The sequence below is a fragment of the Pseudorasbora parva genome, chromosome 16 (genome assembly GCF_024679245.1).
Source record: "Pseudorasbora parva isolate DD20220531a chromosome 16, ASM2467924v1, whole genome shotgun sequence".
Lineage (NCBI taxonomy): Eukaryota > Metazoa > Chordata > Actinopteri > Cypriniformes > Gobionidae > Pseudorasbora > Pseudorasbora parva.
Window position 1 is genome coordinate 4,745,676 of NC_090187.1, and position 25,534 is coordinate 4,771,209.

General features: G+C 38.8%; 1 protein-coding gene across 20 annotated transcripts in view; it reads left to right on the forward strand.

The window, feature by feature from the left end:
* The window catches only part of gramd1bb (GRAM domain containing 1Bb), a 214,759-nt gene that overhangs the window by 100,856 nt on the left and 88,369 nt on the right, over nt 1–25,534 (forward strand). For 9 of the 20 annotated variants that reach the window (XM_067420123.1, XM_067420111.1, XM_067420113.1 and 6 more), the window contains exons 2-4: nt 1,859–2,968; nt 18,764–18,853; nt 21,614–21,638. In XM_067420123.1, coding sequence (XP_067276224.1) covers nt 2,568–2,968; nt 18,764–18,853; nt 21,614–21,638 — 516 coding nt within the window. In that variant the 5' untranslated portion in view covers nt 1,859–2,567. The remainder of the gene's footprint in view (nt 1–1,858; nt 2,969–18,763; nt 18,854–21,613; nt 21,639–25,534) is intronic. The other 11 variants (XM_067420118.1, XM_067420120.1, XM_067420130.1 and 8 more) reach the window with 5 other exon arrangements.

Sequence of the window (25,534 nt, forward strand, 5' to 3'; positions counted from 1 at the left end):
TTAATGGTAATCAAACAACAAAAAAGAGAGAAAATCTATCACTGCTCTAGACTGAATTACTTTTGTAACTTTAGTAAGAATACATATATTATAAATATTTAATTTACTCAGTAAAGACTGTGCATTTTTTTTTTATAACTTTATACATTTTTAATAGTATTTCAGGTCTGTATAGTTTGTCTTTATTCTATTGCAGTTTGTTTTCTTTGTTTTTTCTGTATAACCTTTAGTAACCTTGAGAGTTTTTTTAGGCATTTCTTTTAATAATATTGAAAAAGGTGATTGGAATTATGAAATTTCAGTGGAATCAAAGTGTTTGATGTCATAAAAGCCTTATTTAAACCAAAAATAACATGATATATATATATATATATATATATATATATATATATATATATATATATATATATATATATATCCGTATTGTGAAATAAAATTTCTCATATCGTGATATAAGATTTATACCTCTAATCCATACTAGTGTGCTAAACTATGTATTAATTACACAGTTTTAAACGGTTCTATGTGGTATAAATGGAATAAACTCTTGTTTACACAAACAAACACACAGTCACACACACAGTATCACCGTCTGATACATTTTATGCTTTAATTTTTAAGTATCTTATGCTCACCAAAGCTGCATTTATTTGATTTAAAATGTTTATATATAACATATATAGTATATATAAGTAGAAATTTTTCATGTCTACTTCGAAACTAGAATTCGATTTGACTATTGTGTGTTCTATAATTCTCATAAAGACTGTGAATCTGTTATTTTGGTATCATAATGTTATAGTTATTAATATTTGATTTATTTTTATTTTTACCTCACCTCTAGTTCATGCATCTTGTAGGAATTATAATTACATGTGTCATTCTGTTAATGAGAGAGAGGAGGAGAAGTGAGGTTATGTAGCGGCGATAGCCTTGAGTGTCTGTCTTGACACAATGACACAGCCTCTCATCTCAAAGTAACCCAATCCTGCCACTATCTGTCAGCATCACAGTTCACTCGCAACCTGACAGCGGCTTCCTGCTGTTCCGCAGAGGGGAAGTGTGGAAGCGGTATTGCTAAACATTATCATATTCTCCACTGATTTGCATATTGGTCTAGTTGCTTCATTTAAAAAAAAAAAAAGATTCTGATGTTGGTTGTAATTAGGAGCATGGCCTTCGGTTTTGTGCCATAGGCCTGAGCAGCTCAGTGGAAGTGATTGTTTAAATATTAGATGTCAACTGGATTGTATTTGAGTTTCTCAGTGCTGGGTCAGCGGTCAGGGTGTTTGGCCTGCGGGCTCTTTAAATGTCTCTCATTGGACTGTTTACTCTAGTCAGGCTTTTGTTTGCACTATCTGGTCCTTTATCACTTCCGTCTTTATTCTCGTTCAAATGAACACTTCCCACATCCCCAGCCCCCCCTACAGTCCCATACTTCAAATCTGATTTTTTTAACTTTATTTTTCACTTTGAGGTTATTCCTCTCAAGTATTACCCTAAGTACTTTTTCAAAAAATTCTATAATCATTTACTCACCACCAAGTCAGTCCAAATTTGAACAAACCATTCTTTCAACCAACAAATATTGAAACTAATATGCAAAATAAATGCAAACTGTATTTATACAACTGTATCTCAGTGTCAGCGCATTCAGATGAGTACGTATGCGTGTGCAAACTCACAATTATTGTGCTTGATTTTTGATTTGCTGATTCTCTGTGTTTGGTGATGCATCTTGTCCTTGTGACTGTGTTTGTGGCTTTGAATGCATTTTTTAAAATATCTTTGTGTTTATCACCTGTATACAGTCCTGGTCTAGTTACCCGGCATCCTATCACCTTACTCTAATCTTTAGGCTGTGGCCGCCGTATGTGCCGGAAGATTGAGATGCAGGGCGTTGTGGGAACAGCAACCTCAGGAACGTGAACAACCCACAATTCCTGCTCCAGACATTACCAACCATCTTCAGGCTTGTTGTTGGACACCTCAGGAGCTAGTTTTCAGTGTTTTTACACAACTTTTTAGAGGAATTGAGCTCATTTTAATAGTCTGAGTGTTTATGCTTGCTTTGTGTGCGTGAGACCGTCTCAGACCTGCGGGAAGTCCTGGAGTACTGTTACACCGATAGCCACCCCTTATGCATGTTTTATCTGCTGGGAGGAGAACAGAGCCTTCCTTTGTCATCGAATACATCCAATCCACCAGGCCTCAAACACTCCCATCAGTTTTACCCACCTGCACCAGTTAGTCCACCAAAGCACAATTAGGTGCCCATTGTCAGTTCATTGTGTAGCTAAAACCAGAAGGAAAGAGCCCCAGAAGGATTCTTTAAGGAAATTCAGCACAGGACTGTTTGTTCGACTTTTTTTACCGAATTACATTTTGTGCTTGGGCATTTGAGGACTCTTTACAAAAGCTCAGGATCGACTCAACACCTCGGATTCCTCTTAAATCTTTAACTCGGACGGTTTAGCAGTTAGCGTCTCACCTTCCCTGGAACAGGGGTACGTCTCAATTTAGCATCCTAGCGGTGATCACAGCGGCAGGGGTGGTGAGTTTGGAGCATGACGGACACCCTTCGACCGCCATCCCTCCAGGTGAGCGTCCCCCGGGACGATCACAGTCATGGAGAGGAGGAGGGCGGTAGTGGAGGCGGTCATGACAGCCTCGTCTGGTCCAGCTCGTCCACCCCCACCCTGCGGCGCCGCCGTTTTAAGATGAAACGAATGAAAAAGCTGCCCAGCGAGCGGGAGCAGCTTGAAAACGGGCTGGTGCGGCACCCCGCATCACGCTCGGCTTCCAAAGAGTATCTTCAGCTGCCCTCCATCGAAATCACGCCGTCCAGCGACGAGGACGCAGCCTGGTCCAACAGCTCCACCCCGAGCGCCTCGCCCCGGCGCAAACGCTTCCTGCTTCGCAAGTGGCTCAAGGTGCGAGAGAGGAAGGAGCAAGGCAGTGAGAGCAGGTTGGTGTTTAAGACATGAAGTTCTGGAGATACAAGTGGTAACCCTTTAGCAATCCAATTCTCACTGTTAACTAGATTACATATTACTAGTTTATTGGCAGTTTATTAGTACCATATTCTACATCCTACACAATTCCTAATGTTAACTACTACCTTACTAACTATTAATAAGAAATAATTAGGAGTTTATTGAGTCAAAAGTCATAGTTAATAGTCAGAATTGGACCCTAAACTAAAGTGTGACCATATAAACATACACCTCTCAATTGATGATTTATAGCAGCAGTTATTCTAATGTTGGGATTGTTCGCCCAAAAACTGTTAGTTTTTCACACGTTACATTTATAGTTTGGTTAAAACATATTTTTTTATTAAAGGTCCTTTTCTTCACGTGTTTTCGAAGCTTTGATTATGTTTACAGTGTGCAATATTACATGAGTTCATGTTTTGCGTGTTAAAAAACACAGTATTTTTCACACAATTGACTTATCTGTACAGCGCTGTTTCCTCTGTCCTAAAAACGGCCTGATGATTTCCTTGTTCTATGTAGTCCCTCCTTCAGAAATACGTAACGAGTTCTGATTGGGCCAGCGCTTCCCGTGTTGTGATTGGACAGCAGCTTAGCGCACTTTGCCCGGAAAGGTCCCGCCTCTTACCATAACGGGGAGATGCAAGGGCTGAATGTGCGCTCTTCTCCACGTGAGAGAGGAACGAGACCACGCACCCTATTTTGCGTGTTCTTGTGGGCGGAGCTTTAGTCAACAAACGGTTCTAGTGACGTCATTCATGAAGGAAGTGCAGGGGTGTAGTCCAAACCGGCCGTTCACTGTAGGCTTTGAAAGGGAACTTCTGCTAAATAAAATATCTCGCTTGGCACTGAACTTTGAGCTTTATAATTTTACAGGTATTATTTATGCTCTAACAGCAAAATTTCACACTAACTAAAGTTTGAAAGATGGAATCGCGAAGAACAGGACCTTTAAAAAAATGTTTTCTCCACAGCAACTGTACAGCCGAATCAAATTTTGTTGCAATATTTTCCTGTTAAACACCGTGAAGCTGTTTTGAAACAATCGTCATTGTAAAAGCACTATAAATAAAGTTGACTTGACTTGTCTCAGCTCAATAATCCGTAGGTGCGCTCATGAAGCGCTCACCGGTAAAAAAAAAAAAGTTTGCTCAAATCCAGCTCAGACATTTATCTGGAGCTTACTTTGTTGTAGCTATTAGACCGTGTTTTTAGTTTTTTTTCATATTTATGTTTAAATATTATTTTCATCTGCTTAGGATAAATGCAAAGATGCGAGTGGTTTAGAAATTATTTTGGTGGTTAAATTTAGTTTAATATTAAGTTTTGTTTTGTGGAAAGAATTTCTTTCATTTTGTTCAAAATGTATCTTAATTTTAATAAAGGTCTCTTCGGCCAAATGCCTGGATTTAATAAATAAAAAGCAAATAGCAGACTAGCCTATAATCGTGACGTGAAGTCGCGGGAGTGATCGCTTTCATTGCTCATGAACTGGAGCGCGTCTCATAAATAAACTCAGCAGGCTACTTGCCTCACAGGCATATGAAATATGCATATAGAACGCTTGAAATGTCCACTTTTAAACGAAACGATTCGAAACAAATATATTTAGTTTAGCAAAGTGCAGTGTTCACTTGAGCAGCTCAGGACTCTATATACTACTCTATACTATATTTCTGATTATAGCATAGCTTTCTGCCCACCCAATTAGACTAATAAAGTGATGATTAAAAAAACACAAACGCTTGATCAAGGGCCCGGCCCGACCCGGCCCGTGGGTCAGTTGGGTTTGGGCTCAGGCTCGGGCAGAGAATCTAAACTCTACCATAAAAGCAATTCCGTCCTTTATGACGACACACAGGGCCATAAAACATTTCCGACACTTTTTCAAATCCTGAAGGAGTGTCTTTGGCATATAAGTACTCATTGTTTATCAATCAATCAATCAACTATATTTATATAGCGCTTTTACAATCACGATTGTGTCAAAGCAGCTTCACAGTGTCGAACAGGACAATATTGCAACAAAATTAGATTTGGCTGTACAGTCGTTCTGGAGAAAACAGGGATGTTATCAGCTTATTTTAATTTATCATATAGCGACAATGTTGGCATATTAGTATTATAGTTTATAGAATTAATTAAAACCTAATTCGTACATTTTATTTGTATAATTAGTTTAGCATGATAATCTCGTTAAACTCTTTAACAGTGTAAATGAGTCAGAATGCATGAAATGTCATTGGACTCCCCTCTTTAACCTCTAGGGGACTGCACAATTTTGGGGCCCTTTAGAAGTTTTGACATGCTCTGACATTTGTGTGACATTTTCAGTTACATGTCAAAATGCCTGACTGAATGGGGGGTGACAGGCAAGGGGTTAATGGCAAAAATGTTATTACAATGTATTCAGCACAAACTGGGCTACTATAATATGTTAGCAACATGTACAGCTCTGGAAAAATTTAAGACACCATGTAACATGGATTTCTCAATGTTAAGTGGTCTCTTATTTTTTTTCAGAGCTGTATGTGCTTGTATTTTTGAAAGAATAACGTTTATGAAAAAAAGAATATATATAAGTCACTGAATTAAGGCCACAAAACACATACACACACACACACACACACAATATAGCTCTGAAAAAATTAAGACACCACTTAACATAGATGTATCATGTTTGTGTGAAAAGTATTCACTAAGTTACAGTTAATTTTCTGAAGAGTATTTCTGGACTTCATTGACAGTGAGGCTGCTGATCATTGGGTGTTTTCTGCAAAAAGCACAACATTATGTTTTCATTGCGATTGTACACAAATAAAAGTCGATACTTAACAGATTATTATAATGTATAACACTTGACTGAATGATAAAAAAATTGAGAGAGTTATTTGAGTCTCTTTGGTACTGATAAGAAAAAAATCAAGGCGGTCGCGGCCTGCCCAAATGAGAAAGCAATGTCAGCAAGTCTAATATTGAGGCTCATGAGAAGTATTCAGGCATGGTTGAGTACAAGGAATCCTTGATAGTCTCTGAAAGCATGCGCTGACAGTGATAACTCATCTAGTGCACAAATGGCATCAGCTGGGAAAAAGACACACAAGGACTTACAGTAGCAGAGTCTCTGCCTCACTTGCTGCTTTGACAGTACTTCGCAGTAGGAAGTTGAAAAGCCACAAAAACTAATTCAGCTGTGATATTAAAAACATTTTTTCTTTGCCACCGATAATTTGCATCATTTCGCATCAGGCAGCCAGAACTAAATATTGTAGGTTCAGTTCTAGGCAGAAACTATTTTCTTGATCAATGATCTTGGTTGGTTCTCTGGCACTCAGTGCTTGTTTAGGGCTGCTAAATGAAAACTAATAAATGCTTCTTTAGAGGAGAACCCATAATGTCATTTAGTGGTTTGAATTGAATTTAGTGGCTTATTTAAAACAATGGGAGGACAATAAATTGGATTACAAAGTCTGTGTTGTCTGTGTGAAGGAGATGTCCATTTAAAGCTAATATGATTCCAAACCAGTTTTTTTTTTTATGACTAGGATAAAACGTGATAGAAGAGAGTCAGAGAAATAATGGGGTACAGAGGATATTACAGTGCTCTACAATAATATTGGCACCCTTGGTAAATAGGAGCAAAAATAAATCTGCATTGCTTTCATCTTTCAATCATTTTCATTCAGAGATTCATACAGAATCTCTTCATATCCTTCAGATTCCCAGCTCTTCTCTTCAGTTCATTTTCTACAGGGTTCAGGTCAGGGGACTTGGACGGTCATGGCAAAGGCTTCATTTTGTGCTCAGTGATACATTTGTGTGTTAATTTACATGTTTGTTTTCGATCATTGTCCTGATGGAAGATCCAAACACAGACCATTATCTGTTGGTATTTGCTAGAATCAATGATGCCATGTATCTGAACATGATGTTCAGGACCTCTAGCAAAAAATATGCCCACAATTTTGAAGGGTTAGTTCACCCAAAAATTTGAATTAGCCTATGATTTACTTATTGATTGTTGTTCTGTTTTTTTGTCCATACAAATGCATCTATTCCTCAAATAACTGCTCCACATGGCTCTGGGGGGTTAATAAGGCCTTGTTTCAGGCCTTCTGAAACAAATCAATGAGTTGTTTTGTGGGTCAATCATTTGATTATTCTCCAGGGTTTCTACTGATACAAAACCATATGCTAATCGCTGAAGTAACCCTTTAAGTACTATGTACTTACATAAAAAAGAAGTACAATGTACTTACTGTGTTCAAATTGTATTGCCAAACACCTTTGCTGATATTGAGGTGGGATACGAGTCACGTGGACGATACGGTGTGGTGGTGTGGGTCAGTTTAAGGGTAGAGTTAGGGACAGGTGAGGTGGTGTGGGTCAGTTTAAAGGGGGGGTGAAACACTCAGTTTCAGTCAATCTCATGTCAATCTTGAGTACCTATAGAGTAGTATTGCATCCTTCATATCTCCGAAAAGTCTTTAGTTTTATCATATTTATAAAAGAAATATGGGCTGTACCTAGTCTTTCCGGAAAAAAACGAGCGCCTGGAGGCGTATCGTGTGGGCGGAGCTAAAGAATTACAAGCGCGCAAAGCGGTGACGTCCTCAAGCGTGGAGAAACCCATCTATCTCAGCTAATACAGATAATGATCCACAATCAAATCTGAGGCTGAAATAAACTGAACAGGAGAAACGGCAACATCAGGATGTCCGTCTCTGTGGTATGTACTGTATTTAGGGGCCTTTGTGTGCAGTTTATGAGGACATGATTCGGTTTATGGACTATTGTATGTGACTAGACCTTAGAGGTAGCAAGCAAAACGGTTTTGCACGTCAGAGTCAGAATAGTGTAACATTAACGTTATACAGAACAACAATGGAGTAACCGTTAGCGCATTTAAATGACGAAGCACGCGATCGTATCGTTTACTGATGTTTACTCATGCGACGGTAGCCAATAGCAGAGACATTTGAAGTTGATTTACTCACCGGCATCTTCCAAAGCAGGACCGAACCTTTATCGTTGGGACCGCTCTGTCAAAAACACACTTCTTTGGTATGATTTGGTGAAGTCCTGTGACAGCAGTGACCGTGGAAATCCACTTTGCGACGCGACTGAAGCGATGCCTTGAAGCTTCCCGTCATTTCTGCGTTCAAATCGGTTCAAATGCAGCGCTGCCTTCCCGGAATGCTGTGCTGAAGCGTTGAAGTCGCTCGACGTCACCCATAGGAATAAAGTGGAGCGCGGCGCGACATAAGTGTTCACGGACGACTGGATCTGCACCTGAGACTGTTTACAGCGTGCATTTCCTCTCTCTCCCTCTAGTCACGCGCGCGCGCACCCTTCCGGGAGAAGAGCCCGTACAGCCCATACAAGGACCTTCCGATCTATTTAACGTCAAGTAGACCCATACTCGAAAAAAACTCGCCGAAACTTGTGAGAAACCGGAAGGAGTATTTTTAACACAGAAATACTCCATCAAACGTCCAACATTAGTTTTTGAAACTTTGTCTATGTTTAGGATGGGAATCCAAGTCTTTAAAGGTGTAAAAAGCTCAGTATGCATGAAACAGCATTTCACCCCCCCTTTAAGGGTAGAGTTAGGGACAGGTGTGGTGGTGTGGGTCAGTTTAAGGGTAGAGTTAGGGACAGGTGTGGTGGTGTGGGTCAGTTTAAGGGTAGAGTTAGGGACAGGTGTGGTGGTGTGGGTCAGTTTAAGGGTAGAGTTAGGGACAGGTGTGGTGGTGTGGGTCAGTTTAAGGGTAGAGTTAGGGACAGGTGAGGTGGTGTGGGTCAGTTTAAGGGTAGAGTTAGGGACAGGTGTGGTGGTGTGGGTCAGTTTAAGGGTAGAGTTAGGGACAGGTGAGGTGGTGTGGGTCAGTTTAAGGGTAGAGTTAGGGACAGGTGTGGTGGTGTGGGTCAGTTTAAGGGTAGAGTTAGGGACAGGTGTGGGTCAGTTTAAGGGTAGAGTTAGGGACAGGTGTGGTGGTGTGGGTCAGTTTAAGGGTAGAGTTAGGGACAGGTGTGGTGGTGTGGGTCAGTTTAAGGGTAGAGTTAAGGACAGGTGTGGTGGTGTGGGTCAGTTTAAGGGTAGAGTTAAGGACAGGTGTGGGTCAGTTTAAGGGTAGAGTTAGGGACAGGTGTGGGTCAGTTTAAGTGTAGAGTTAGGGACAGGTGTGGTGGTGTGGGTCAGTTTAAGGGTAGAGTTAGGGACAGGTGAGGTGGTGTGGGTCAGTTTAAGGGTAGAGTTAAGGACAGGTGTGGGTCAGTTTAAGGGTAGAGTTAGGGACAGGTGTGGGTCAGTTTAAGGGTAGAGTTAGGGACAGGTGTGGTGGTGTGGGTCAGTTTAAGGGTAGAGTTAGGGTCAGGTGTGGTGGTGTGGGTCAGTTTAAGGGTAGAGTTAGGGACAGGTGTGGTGGTGTGGGTCAGTTTAAGGGTAGAGTTAGGGACAGGTGAGGTGGTGTGGGTCAGTTTAAGGGTAGACTTAGGGACAGGTGTGGTGGTGTGGGTCAGTTTAAGGGTAGAGTTAGGGTCAGGTGAGGTGGTGTGGGTCAGTTTAAGGGTAGAGTTAGGGACAGGTGAGGTGGTGTGGGTCAGTTTAAGGGTAGAGTTAGGGACAGGTGTGGTGAGGTGGTGTGGGTCAGTTCAAGGGTAGGGTTAGGTGTAAGGGAAGGGCTAACTGTGTAATTACAAATGTAACTACAGAAATTAATTACAGATGTAATTACATGCAGGTATTTTTAAAATGTAAGTACAATGTAAAAACATGTATGTACACAATAAGTGCATTGTATCAAATGATTAATTAAAATGTTAGTACATAGTAGTTAAGGCCACCTAATATAAAGTGGGTCCGTCAGTAGTAATTGAGTTATGGTCTAGCAAAGCTTCATATACAAATCATTTCCAAAGGGGCGTCACCAACGGACGATGACGTATGCAGAGCGACGGAGAAACATCTGAGACAGCAATTCTCTGTTTGTGATTTCGAGGAAGATTTTGCAATGGCTTCTGACCACTTTGCTGTTGTTGTAAAAGAAATATGATAATAGCTGGTGTCCACTGCCACTCAAAAATATTTTTGCAAAATTTGGAAAACCCAATAGCATCTCAGACCGACTGAAACATCTCGGATTGAGGGTCGAACAGAAAACATCGAGCTCTAATCGCATTCGCCCCCACTGTGAGGCATTTGTATTGCAATCAGAACACAATTTGCATAACTTAGATTGGAACTTCTTATTATTGCCCTGATGGTGGAAATGTTGTGAAGCGCAACAATATTTTGCTGCACATCAGAACTAAATTCTTTGGTTTTACTCATAGTGATGAATGGGAATAAAGTATAATAAGATATTTTACTTAAAATATTTTCAATGGGTGCCAATAACTGGCCAACATGCATTGGAAAAAAACATTATTTCATAATGAGATTTTCTCATTACTTTCAATTGCTTTACTTCAACTAATGGTTCAAATTTTGTTTTTGTTTTTTTGTTTTTTTAAATGAAAGATCAAGAGGATAAACGGTTTATTATTTCAGCCACGTTTGCTTATATTGATCCAGGATGCCAGTATTAGTAGAGGTAGTTAGGTGTGTTGCAGACAGCTTTGTTGATTATAATAGGAGCAATTTGTTTCGGTGTGTCATGCGTACAGTGTAGGTACGGTGTAACTTGGTGCATTTAATTTAGTTTAGACTTATGTGTGGTCAGACAAAGTCACAGATGTATAACTCTATGTATATTGACTAATTTAAAATGCCTTTAGTTATACAACATTTCTGGTAGTCTTTATTGTTTTGAATCAGTATCAGTCCCAGCAATGTTAAAGTAATACATTTAACTACATTCATGTTTAGTTTTAGTTTAGTTTTATATTTTATTTTTACCCGTAGTTTATGGGTTATGCACAGTTGTTTGTGTTTGTTCATTAAATTATTTTGTACAAAGTTCAAGTCAAGAGCACTAGACAAACCCTCACATTTCATATTAACCAGATGATGTCAGATCAGATCATGTTAATATTGTAGAAACACAAGACTCAGCATTGTGCTTACTGACCTTTAGACCATAGAGTCAGGAGCAAACTACATCAATAAAACCATTCTTATATTAGCCAACTTACTGTTTTTGTTCATTACATTATTTTATTTTTTTATTAAATGTATTTTAATTTTAAAATGTAAGCACTTTTTTTTTAAACAGGCATCACCTGCTAACTATTTTTGCATATATAAAGGGTTCACTTGTATAAAGGATACAGTAAATATAGATAACTTTGTGGCTTTTGTCAGCACCCTCCCATCGTTACAACAACCGTAAGATGATTTTATGATTCTTTAGTCTTAGTTATTTAACAGAATAAGGTCTTTGATATGGTACTTCTGATGTATCATCACTGTTTTATTCAATTTTAAGAGGCAGGACATGTGATTAGAAAGGGACTGAATGACAGGTGCACAGCTGTACAGTTATGTAATACATGCTCATTTTAATATCTTCTCTCAATTATAAATAAAGCAAAATCAAATCATATAGGAGGTTTTAAGACTGATTTGATGGGTGCTAAAATGTGTCCCTTAAATGCACCGCAGGCCTCTTCAGATAAAATGTCATGCAAATGCACAGAATCACACTTCATCGTTGAATTACTGTGCAGCAAAACACCAAATTTGGCCTTGAAATTATATGAGAAAATCACACTCTTCCAACAAAATGTTACACACATCACAGTTCAAATAACAGGTCTGTCCTGTTTATGTCAGTTGTTGCTCTGTCCATATGGTGGGCTGTTGATGTTTTAGCAAATGTGGTATTACTCATATTTCTTATGATCAGCATTAGTGTTTAATTCTTCTGTGTATTAAATCTGCTCTCATGCATTTGAACATACAACCTCATTTTATTTTGGTATTGCATGCGTCATTTCTCTCACCAGGTTTCACAGTGAAGATCTGCATGTATTTTGCACAGTCTGCTAAGTTTGATGCTCCGTCAATGACAGATTTTATAAACGCATCTGCAGATTTCCTCTGAATTTTTAGCCATAACAATTTAAGAAGACCTATTATGCCCATTTTTGTCTTGTCTTGAATTGTTTTTTTTTTTTTGTTTTTTTTTGGGGGGGGTCTACTGGAATAGGTTTTCATGCTTGAATTTGCATAAAACATTATTTTTCACATATCTGACATTGTTGCAGCTCCTTTCTCTCCAGTCTCTCAGTAACACTCTGGGCCAGACCATACACCTGGCTGGCGCAATACAGTGCCAAGCCCGACACAAATGTTTTTTGGATAGTTTCCACCCGACGCAGTAAGTCTGTGCAATATATCAAAATTATCGAAATATCGCAAATATATATCGCAATATGCATATTGCAACGGCATGCAATATCTAAATGATTTAATAGGCTACTTCTACATTGTGAAAAGTGTCCATTTTAGGTCGACGCATAGCAGAGAATAGACTGGGCATACAACTGTTACTTATGGGATTTGCCTGATGTTAAAAATAGTTATTAAATGCAATAATCTGCAAAAAACAATAACTTGCAGTCTCACACTGTCTGACACACTGAAAAGTGAACGACACTGCTGGTCACTTTCAGAAGTTGTATCGATGCTTTCTTTTCCAGAAAGAATATGAAACACAAATGGTTTGATTCTCCATTTTTAAATATTTTTTTAAAAATATAGTTTAAATTGATTTTACACACTAATTGCAATATCGTATCGCAAATCGAACATCGCATTATTTAACAAGATAATGCATATTGTATTTTTCTTCAATATCGCACAGCCCTATGACGCAGTTATAATTTTCATGTCCTATTCCACGCAGATGCATTTGCACCCATCTGTGCACCCATGGGCGTGCTGATCTGGAAATGAGGTGTGTTCAGGCGCATTGTTGGAGCGTTGCTATATCGAGGAACTGAAAACGACTGCGCCATTGACCATCGATTTAAGGTCAATTTATTTAAAGAGCACGTTAGTTATATGTGGTTATAGGCGGGTCCACAATGTGTGTACATTTTGCTTATTAAACACACAGGGTTGCGCAGCAGCACACAAACATTTTTAAATATAAAAAAAATAAAAGGAGAAGGATTAACAACCTCCTCTCTGGAGAACTGTTCAGTCTTTCCACTCACAAATTCCACCGCGTAAATGTGTGAGCGCAACTGGCTTTTAAAGGGAATGGGAGATGAGACACTGACAGGTTTATTGAACGTTACGCCCAAAACACACCCATGACTCATTAAGAGACTAGGTACAACCCTTTTAGACCATCCGCCTTATTCAATAGGTAATGAGGGTATAGGGGGCAATTTTGGCCAAATATCAAAAAATCTATATTTTTTACAACCCTAGTGCTTGCTGATGTGGAGAATAACTCCCTTTGGAACTACTTTGTGCTTCTTCGTGTCAGATCTTTTACACACTCAAATAACATTACACACTAAAGAAAGCTGAAAATGTAAAAACCATAAGCAATTCCCAAAGTCCCAAAATATCTAAATCAGAAGCGCCATGTGTCAAGATTCCTTTACTTTTCAAGACAGAGAATGTGGTGAATTTGTTATGTAGCTTAATGTTGAACACAGAAGGCAGATTAATAGTTAAACAATTTCTTTCCTCTGTCAAGTCTCAGCAGTACTTAAAGAAACTCAGAAGCTGCCGTGAAACCAAATAAGACTGCAATTATTGTCCATCGAGAAAGGTGGGAATGAAAGCTGAATTTTGGATTTTTGAAGTGTCCTGAGATTCCGTTGGTCAGTGTCTGAGGTTTGATGTTTAGATCATTTTGCTCATGGAGCATGCAAAAAGATTGTGCAACGCATTTATTATTTGTGGTCTCTGATAGAGAGAATCCACTCTCAAATTAGATTACAGCCAATATCAGTGCAGTAGTTAAGGTGTTCCTTCTCGTAGCTCACTGGCTTTCCTCATTTTGTGTAGATATTGTATCTGAGAGTCTGGGCTCAGTAAGGTCTCTTATCTGGGCTTGTGTGCGCGAAGTCTCGTCTCGTAGGGTTTTCTCGTGCGGCTGAGAGGTATCCAGACCTTTCACAGTCTGCCTTGCTCTGATAAGAGCTTCTGATGCTATTTTAAGACATGGGGAACTTTGTGTGCACCTTCCAGCTGAGAGACTCTGTCGATGTTGTTAATATTTCAGATTTATTAGAGTTCTTTTTTCTCAGCTGGAGAGAAGTACAGTAGTTGTAAAGATGCTCTCATGATGGAAGGTTAAAGTCTTTGGGGGAAGCCCTAAACTGCTTGGACTTATTTATCGGTCAGTTGATTGGATGATGGCGTATGTGTGAAGTTCGGGATCATGTTTTTGAAAGAAAAAATATGCTCAGCATATTTATTTACTAAGTGCAGTAAAAATAGTATTACAAATTATTCTTTGCAAAGTTTTTTTTCTACTGTTATAGTCCTGTGATCAAAGCTGAATGATAACTTTCTAAATGTATTTACTATCACTTTTGATCTATGTAATGTATCCTTGCTGAATATAACTCCAAACTATTAAATATAAATTCATACTTAATAATACTTATAACTCCTTTATATCTACAAATGATTGGACGAGCTTGTTTGTACTAGATCTCTTGTTTTAGGTGATTGCAGACTCACTTAGGCAAGTCTTTAAACACGGGCTTTGTGTTTAAGAAAAGAGCTTAAATCTGTGTTGCCAGGTTTGCAGTAACTACACCGATCCGCATTGATGGAGAAGCTGGATAGAGAGATAGCTTTCTTCAACAGGAAAGCTCATTGTTCATTATAACAGTTATTTCACTGCGGTTGTGCTCTTGTTTTTGCACTGTGGTTGACTGACAGGTGAGTAGGCGAACCTTTGACTAATGGAGCGATTGGTGGAAACTCCAACCCAATAGCGCTGAGTGCTGACCACTTGATTCAAGAGCTTTTCATTTTACAATTTTATTATGGCTAGTTTGGCAACATGCTTATGACATGATAATACTCGACTCATCATTCCATTCTAGCCAGTTTTCATTGTCAATCTTTCTTTTTTGAAGAATGACATGATGAAGTTGTAATTAGTGACACTTTTTAAAAACAGAATGATTGACAATTAAAGCACATGTTCCCTGCAGAGCGATGTGGGTGTTAGCATATAGTCCCTCAAGCACCAAAAGCATTTGTATGTGTTTCGGATAAAAAATCTAAACTTGAAAGAGTGTATAAATCCTGCACACTACTCAAACTTGCATCCTTACAAATTTGTATTAGGTTAGCAATGTTTCGGTCAACCTTCCTCAAACGTACAAAGCATGCAAATTTACAAAACTCTTTCCCCGCCATTAAAGAAAATTATAGTGTAAGGGCGCTATGACACATCTTCTGAAAGAGAACTGAATCTCAAGATCAAAACACATGAGAAAAACAAGCAGAAACAAGCAATAACATATGTAAGCAGGTTTATATGTAAAATAACACGACCATCCACATTAAACAGCATACAAATCAAAATTGCCTTATGTTACTGAATGAAATGTTGACCCAGGACGAGCTCTAGGACTGTGAAGCTTCGAGGGTGTTGATGGACTCCATCTACTCCATCTGTGTTTGATCATCATTCTGAATCCCATCTGGATGTGTGACAAAAATGCGATTTTCAATGTTGTTTTATGAAATTTACCCACATTCAAATGTTGGTAATGCACAGTCAAAATGCATTAAGCTGTTTAAAAGCAGAGGTTCTGTTCTTTATTTTGATGCGCAGATATTCATGCAACAAAATATTTTGGGGACGTGAAAATGTTGTGAAAATTACAACGTAAAAAAAAAAAAAAATGATGGCAGGGGAAAGAGTTAAAATATTTACAGCTGAAAATACTAACCAAGGTCACACCTCCAATATAGGATTAAAAATGAAAATGCATGTTAAAATTAATCAAAAAGAAAGCACAAATAAAAATATTATTTAGTGTTAATGTTCCTTTGGGTGTAGAATAATGTTTGTGCTTTATTTTTCATCGCTTACATTGCATATGCGAACCCTTATTTTAAATTATTAATTGTTAATTTCTAATCATGTTGAACTGAAATTATTATAAATATATATATATATATATATATAAAAATGAGTTTAGTGTATGTAAATGACCATCATCATCAGACTATTTATTTTCAGAGGGGCTGAATTTGGCTCGTGGGCCACCGGTTGAGCAAGCAGCGGGTTCCTAGTCTGACGTCAGTCTGGGCTGTTCGCCTGAAAGCACTGGGGTTTTGTTTCAGCAGCAGTTAAAACACACACAAAGCGTCAGACAGGCAACTGTCATGAATGATTCAGGAGCGTTCTAGGCCATGTCGAGCTTCAATCCACTCTAGTTAGCAGGGAAGTTATACGTAAGGGCGCATTCTGAGAGAAGTCTGGACCCTCAGGCATGTGTGAATAAACTCACACTCCGGCTAAATCGGCAGAGTTTGAAGCGAGCAAGAGGAGCCTAGACAGGTCAAATGATGTCAGAACAACTGACCATAAATGAGAGATTTGCCTGCATAGTTTGAATTGCAGATATGAGCTCTCCTGCCGGTGTGTTTAACCCGTAGCCACCACAGGCAAATACCTGCACGCACCTGAGCGTATCGCACAACAATAAATCCCTGGAGCTGATGGAGGAGAGCCAGCATGGCCAATGGGAATTTACTGCTGCAAAAATCCACATATTATACATTTAAGTTTTACCTTTAAATGTACATTTATCCAAGTTAAAATTGGCCACTGGACCAAACAGCAGGATCAGCTATGAGACTCTAAAACTAAATTAGGAACATTTAAAATAGCACAATAGAGGCACTTTAAGAATTTACTAAGGATGCATTAGTTATTTCTGAAAGAGAACCCATTAAAACCTGATAACTGAAACACAGACTGTGAAATGAAACTGATTTAATTACATTTGATGCAAATGGCTTATGTAAAGCGGCCTGTTTTATTTAACAATATTACAGTGGGAACCCTATTAGTGTAGCCAAAGAATGACTGAAGAACAGCTGAGCTGTTGTGTTTAGTAGTGAATAAAGAAAGCACAGATAATGAGGATGAACTATTACGACTAATATGTAATCTAAATAGCTTAAACATTGAAATGTAATGCCCTTTACTCTTGTGTTTTAGTAGTTTTGGAAGCCTTACCAAAGCGTAGTAAGCCTTTAATCAGCACTGCTAGTGTTTTTCAGTAGTCAGCACATGATAAACTCCACATGAAACCGCTGGCTTATTTCTGAGATGTTGCGCTGTTAAGTGTCTAAGTGTGACTGCACCCTCTTGTGGTGAAATCATAGGGATACATTTTTTATTGAGAAAATGCCACATGCAAGTGACCATTATTTAAAAAATAACAGTCAACTCTCTATAGCTATTTTTTTTAGCACATATTGAATCATTTTTATTTAAAATTTTAGTCTTGAAAATATGTAATGGTTTCCAAAAATAAATAAATAAATAAAATAATTAGGCAGCAACACTGATAATAAGACATGTTTCTAGAAATGTTTTTCTAGATTATTTAATAGTTTGGAGATCTATAAATAAAGATAATAAGTATGAATTTATATTATATTACTTTTATTTAGCAAGGATACATTACATAGATCAAAAGTGATAGTAAAGACATTTACTATCAATTATTAAGGATTTCTGCAGTTTTTTACTTCTTATTCATCAAAGAAACCAAAAAAGCAGCACAACTGTTTCCAACATTGATAATAATCATAAATGTTTCTTGAGCATCAAATCATAATGATATCAGAAGGATCATGTGACTCTGAATACACTAAAAATCCATCTTTGATCACAGAAATAAATTACATTTAAAAATATATTAAAATTGAAAACACATCTTTTAAATTGTAATAACATTTCGCAATTTTACTATTTTTACTGTATTAATTTGTCAAATAAGTTCAGCTTTGGTGAGTATAAGAGATTTCTTTCAAACATAAATTCCAGGACAGTAGTTTAGTCACACGTTATGTTGTTATGGCAGGTTGACTGACATTGAGTGCGTTTACATGTACGTTCTTAAGCTGATTGTGCCTAATAAGCCGACAATGAACATGGTCATGTAAACGCGGTAACCCGTTTTCTTTTATCGGAGTACAGTCATAAATGGCGTAAGCATAAACCAGTCGGGACTGGTAGTTTTTTGCCTCTTACCTTGATTTCGTGCTGCATGTAAACGCATTAACCTGCTTTCTGTCGGCTTACTGAAGTGCGCATGTGTGATAGGTGACATTAACGCAAACTTAGAGCAGATTTAAACGCATCCAGACAGAGCGAGCTAGCGTTTTGCATAAAATAAGGACATATATCACAAACCCAGACTTTTTAAGACCCAGAAAATTGTAAAGATGTGTTCTCATCTCATGCAGCAGAAGTAGAAGAGGTTCAGTCAAAACGCTGCACCTGGAACTCCATGAGACATAATGTGAGCCGAAATCTCCCGCTGACACGATGCACGCTTTATTTAAAATCACAACTGACATAATATTTGAAAAACTCAGAGTCAGATACGGACATTATCATTTTTTAATACAAAAATATAGGAAATAACCCGGTTTATTAATAAAGTCATGTAAACGCGGTTTTCTTGCATTGTCAGTTTACTGGTTTGCATGTAAACGGGGGAAACAGATTATTTCAATAAGCTGATTTTTTGGAGTTATCAGCTTACTGGTGTGCATGTAAACGCACTCATTGATCAATATGACTCTTTTCCAGCAGTCAGCAGAGTAGCCAGCAGAGCAGCCAGCAGAGCAGCCATGATGACGATTCCAGCCGCTTCCTGACTCCCTCCATCCGTGAGGACAGGTACGTGCACTGCGTGTCCTGTGTCTGTACATATCACAAACATAAATAATTAAGGTCACTTTTAACAAATGAATTGATTTGTGCGGAGGTACTCAGCCAATCAGAACTCCAAAGAGCTCAGGGACAAAGGGCCCTATTTTAACGATCTGAAACGCAAGTGTCAAAGCGCGAAGCCCAAGTAACTTTGTGGGCGGGTCTCGGCGCTGTTGCTATTTTCCCGGTTGGATAAATGGCTCTTGCGCCCGGCGCAAATCTAAAATGGGTTGGTCTGAAGTAGCTTCGTTATTCATAGGTGTGGTTTGGGCGTAACATGAATAAACCAATCAGAGCGTCATCCAACATTCCCTTTAAAAGCAGCTGCGCAAGTTCCATTATGGATTGCTATTATTATGGCGTATTTACCAGGCGCACGCCAGGAGCGGTTCACAGCCGACGAGACTGATGTTCTTGTAAGAGCAGTGAAAGACAGAGAAGTTGTGTTGTATGGGGATGGGAGAAACCCACCCAAAATAGCATCGGTTAAACAGGCGTGGGAGGAAATAGCCACAATTTTTTCACATCTTCGTGGCACACCACACTGATTTCCGTCATCTCATGTGTTAATATTTGTTTAGTGTAACAATTTATGATTTGCAAAAATAACTGTTGCATCTGTGTAGATTTCATGAGCAAATTGTATGCGCGTGCACGCTATACATTATGGTCAAGCATGCGCCCTTAAAATAGCATAATGAACAACGCGCAACGCGCCACTGACTTTAGACTAGGGTTTTTCGGGTCAGTGGCGCAATTGTTTAATGGAACAGCAAAATAGCACCAGGGATTGTTTGCGCCGGAACATGCCTCCTTTTTTGCGCTGAACCGCCCAGGGAGCGCAAGTTCATTCACTAGTTTAGCGACGTGCTTCTGTGGAGGGAAAAGCGCGCTTTGCGCGGGTGCAAAATAGGAATGACACATGCGTCGGTGTACAAAGTCAATTGCGCTGGGTGCAAGATAGGGCCCAAAGAGTGATCATTACATAATGCTTTCCACTGACGTTCAACTCAACGGCTTTAACAAGCATGAACGGCATAAAAATGGATTTAACAGCCAAGCTGATGATGATAATCAGGTGATAATAAATGCATCGTTAGTTCAAGATTCCTCTTGCATTATGTAATGTTAGCAGGGCCTAAAATTGTGAGGCATTCACAGATCAGGAAACATCAGGCCGCCTGACACTATCAAACATATTTGATATTTAGGGTTTTAATGTAGGATATTATGATTATGATTACGCCAATACTTCCACAATAGCCAGTGAGAGACAGATCTACAAGGAGAATGGGTCACACTTTAGAATAGGGTCCAATTATCACTATAAACTACAACTTTTACCTCAATAAACTCCTAATAACTGCTTATTAATAGTTAGTTAATGTTGGTATTAGGTAGGATATGGTCATGCAGAATAAGGCATTAATCTGTGACTTATAAGTAATAATAAACAGACAATATCCTAGTAATATACATGCTAATAAGCAAGTAGATAATAGTGAGAATTGAACCCTAAACGAAAGTGTTACAAGTGACTGAACTTTTGAAAAGCAGACCGCAAAACAGCAGTCAGCTGTACGGGTCTGGTGGACAAAAGAGGTGGAGGAATAGCTGGTTGAAATCTGGCAAAAAAAAAAACAAAAAAAATATTGCGCTAGTTGACCTGACCGGTTACCCATTTTATTTTTCTAGATTTCACAAACGGTAAAGAGCCCGGTTTAACAGAGTTTTAAGGAGTACCGAACTCAACAAACTCAGACAGAAACGTGCCTCGATGCTAAGAGACATATGACAAATGAAATAATATGTGTTCTAAAATCAGCTTAAAATATCCAACATGCTTGATCGCCTCCAACTGGATGGGATCATAAGATGCTTTTAGCACACTCGTAATAAAGAAATAACATGTAATTGGAATGATTGGGCCATATCAAATTAAATGGAATTCAGATTTTAAGGGGTGGTTTATTCCTTCGGTAATCCGATCGGGAGGACATATATACACTTGATCTGATTAAAAACCGAAACCGGAGAGTACTGTTCATGTGCAATGATGTAGAAATAGCGTAACGACATATGACACATAGAGTGTTCTTCCTGTCATAAATGAGTGTCCTTTCATTCTAAAATTCTCTTTCCTCTTAACGTCCCACCAGTCCTTGTTTCGGACTCTCATCCACAGTCAAGGTTTTGGGTGCGGGGATGGGGATGGCCGTTTTTACTGTTTGATACATATATATGCAGCATGGCAAAACGGTTTATATGCTCGTCGTCTTCTAATAAAGACCCGAAATAAATGATTATCAAGTCTGCTTAAATTAATATGTTAATATGCAACAACAGTGGGAAACGCATATACTGTATGTGTGCAGTGTGTGCATGGCAAAAGATTAAATCCGATCAGGAGCTGGTGACATAAACCTACACATCAACCAGATCACTTTATTAAGAGTTCATTTAAACACCACCGTCGGATAATCAATCAGAATAAATTCATTCAGATTCAAGCAAAACGTGTCCATCTTAACGTAGCTATATAGTCTGGAGGTAGAAAATCTGCAGGTCTGAGTCTGTGACAATCATGAATCAAAGTAGGGAGACTGACTGACTTTTGGCAACTAGTGAACTGCAATTTGGGGCAAAAAAAACTGGTCAAATGTTGTGTAGTGTATTCCAGACTTAACAAGCACCTTAAACTGACTAACACTGCTGATTTCCTCACAGGGCTGACAGCGGAGCAGACAAGTGTAGATAAGAATCAAGACCCACATCTTGATTACCCGGTACCAGATGTGTGTGTGTGTGTGTGTGTGTGTGTGTGTGTGTGTGTGTGTGTGTGTGTGTGTGTGTGTGTGTGTGTGTGTTAGATAAGGTAATCGTCATTCACATATCTCTGCAAACCTCAGTGCGACGGCTGTTTTGTTGGAGGTGAGATATCTCGGAGCCCCGCTGTACTTTTGTGAAGTTGAGCCCTGAATACAGTTGCAAGCTACGGAATGTCATTGTTTGCCTTTTTTATTGGACAAACAGCTCCGATCACAATGCCTGGGAACAAACAGACTGCCGTGCTCAAACCGGGCTGTCTGGGGCTTTTGCCGTTTTCGCTTTCTCTTGATTTTGTATCTGACCTCCAAATAAGACATATATCGAAGGCCAGACATCTGACCTGTAGTTGTGGGATAAGAGATAAGAATCCATAATCGCTCAGGAACAGAAGGTAAGTGAAGGCCAAACACAGATTAGATCGTGTAATGAATCTGTCAGCAGAGATGTTTTAAGCAGTTATATCAATACAGTTGTGCTGATGCTGTGTTTTCTGCATCTATGCTGAAAACGTTTAAATCTTTTCATTTATGACAACTGCACTTCTAAAATAGTTTCCAAACAATGTTTTCTTACTGCAGTTTTTCTACATGAACTCCTGTAGAGAAGTGCTACGTGACACCGTATGCTTTGAATGTGAATATAAAGATGCATTAAGAAGATTCTGAAGATTTAAAGAACATGCCTGAGGCGTTAAGTAGGACTTCAACTGAAGTCTTTGAAACTTATAGTCACTCTAAAAGCTCTTTCACATGGATTGCCTTTCACGGTGATAACCCAGATAACAGGGAACGTTCTCAGAATGTTTTGGCAATGTTTTCTTAAAGTTATGAACAAACGTTCTTCAAGTAATGTTAATAGAATGTTCATTATCAGGTCTTTAAAAATGTTTTCAAAGCATCAGCACTAAAGCTTTATTTATTAATTGTTCATTAAGTGTTTTTTTGTTCAGAAAAGGTTTAGTTTGATGGTCGTCAAATGTTTCTGAATTTTCAAAAAACGTTCAAAAGTAACATTACCATAATATTTGCAAAATGATTTAATGGAATGTTCCTTTTAACCAATATCTCAAAACATAAAAAAGAGACATTTCAATATACTGTTTTCATAACCTAATGTGAACGTTAACAAAATGTTCTTAGGGTGGTTGGGAAGACTGTGATGCGTCAAGTACAGCACAACATCAAAGCCAGCGAGACGTTTAAGAAGCAAGCGTTACGTTACACACATTAGATGCTCTTTGTGGACTGTTGACACGCTCTTGAAAAGACACCACTCATGATGATCGCTCAAAGCTATATCCTGAGATGCAATGCAGCTTATTGGCTTGTTGTTGTGTTCTTCACTTGGAGGTCAAATCTTCTGTCCTGATGTGTCGCTCTGTTCTGAGTGGTCAAGACTGTTGTCTGACCACCACCACATGACGGTTTAACCAGTGGCAAGAGGCACAGCCCATCTCTTTTGTTTCATGGCATTGGCTGCCTGTGGGTTTAGAAAAGCCTGTATAACCTACCACAATAGGAGCTGTGTAAAAGTGTGGCTTTAACCCATTGTGTCATGTCAATACAAGATTTAACTGAGCATGGCTCTCTGCAAATGACAGCTCTCTTGTGTCTCCCATTGTTTTTTAAATGGTGCTGACCTCGTCATTTTTGGCTTCTTTTTGTACATATAATAGTGTAGGTCTATAGAAAAAGAAACATTATGAAGCATATCTGTAATATCGCGATTGTTTCACCTAGACAGTAATGAAATTCATTAGCCTTTTGAGTAAAATGGCTTCTAGAACAAGAAACATTTTGATTTTGTCTATTGGGAAATATAATGGATGGTTGTGGTTTGCTTTGATTAAAGATTACGAGAGACATGAATTAAAAAAATGTTGATGTGCATGGATAAATAATTTATAATAAATAAGGCAATATTCCTTTTTTTTTAAATGTCGATTTCATGGTGTAAAGTTTCTCAATATGTGTTCTTAAAGGGTCAGTTCATATCAAAATGTCCTGATATTTTACTCACCCCCATCTCATCCGAGATGTTCATGTCTTTCTTTAGTCAGCTGAAAAGAACATATGTTTTTTTAAGGAAAACATTCCAGGATTTTTCTCCTTACCATTGAGTTCCATTGCAACCAAATTTTTGAAGGTCCAAATCAATGCAGTTTCAAAGGAAGGGCTTTTGAGGCACTGCATGATCCCAGTAGAGGAATAGGGTCTTTTCTAGCAATCATTAAAAAAAAAGAAGCAAAAAAAAAAAAAAAACTGATTGTACTTTTAACCCTCTAGGCACCACGGTCGAGTTTACACGACAAGATACGGCACTGAATGAAACAGCCGATTTTGTGTCAAATAGGGTGTCAAATTTTATTCAACCTCCCCTCCACTAGATGGCAGACCTGTCGTACTTCATCCCCGTCTCATAAAAACATAATGATTTTATACAAAATCTACGAGCATGAGCGCATTGAATCAGTGCAAACAAAAGCGGAGCTGGTGTGCGGGTGAGCCGTTTTACCAGAGCTTTGTCAACGTCAGCGAGTATTTGCATTAGATTATTATTACTATTATTATTTTCTAATGGCATCAATAAAGCTTACCCCCAATGAAGTGTTGGGTCTTCTATTCGCAGACCCTGATTCTGAAGGGAAATATCAGATGATAGTGATTCTGATAGTGAAACTAACCCTAACGTCTCTCTAAGCACTAACGGTGGATTCTTTGCCCAATGTAAATGTTCCTTTGCCCAATGTCAGTGATGGGAATAATGTTTCCCGGGGTCGGTGTGTTCATCGCAAAGTTAGCAGGTGTGTTAGTGTTGGGAACGAGGCGGCCGCGGGAGATTTTTACGCGTCTTCTGACCGTGCCCCTCTCCGCAATCTTGGTGAAAGTATTGTGGTGGAGACTTTATCTAATGCCACTGGTAAAGTATCAGGATATTTTCCTTTTGAAATGAACTACTCCTTTAAGCACTCACTTACAGAGGATGCATGGAAGCAGCCGGATGTGTTCTTGGTTTCGAGGATGCATCGAATGCAGACTTAAGAGAATCAAACCGTTGCAAATGCTGTGGGCGGTTGATGTACGGAAGCCTGTAAGCTTTAAACTTCTCATTCTCACTTAAGAGATTTCTACTGCAAGTTTGCAAATACATGACCGCTCATGAAAAGTAAACATTTGTCCCTTTCTTTTGCTTAATTTTACTAAAGCATGGATCAAGACAGAGTACTCAAATAAAGTATTATATACAGGGAGCAGAATTCAGCCTTGCTTGGTCTCTTTGTATGCATCCATTGATCTGTGTATGAAGGGCTGTGAGTGTTGTGAGCTAAGGAGGGTCAGTCTAGGTGAAGTGTGTGACTCTGGATGAGGACATCAGCCACAGGCTCTCTCATTGCTGAAGGGATAGAGCAGCGGAGGAGTGCAGATCCCTCCATCATGGTGTCTCCCAGCCATGTCCAGAATTAGCCTCAGATTACTCACAGCCACAGCGGTTCTGCCATTTACATAACTCTGTCCCCTCACTCTCTTTCTCTCTCCCTGCCTTCTGCTCACAATCTACAGCACAGCTGAAGCCAGTGCGTTACAGTATGGCCGCTGTTCTCAATTTCCTCACATAACAAGAACAGAAATCCTAACCTGAGAGAGATACGGTGAGAGAAATACTATGTACACCTTCCTCAGTGGTTCTTTGCAGGTTAAGCAAAGAAGTTTTCTTTTCTAGAAACTTGAAACTTGTTTTATTTGAGGGCTTTACGAGTAGGTGAGTAAATATTTGATAGAATCAGGCTCTTCGTTCATTTGTAAATGTTTGCACTAAATG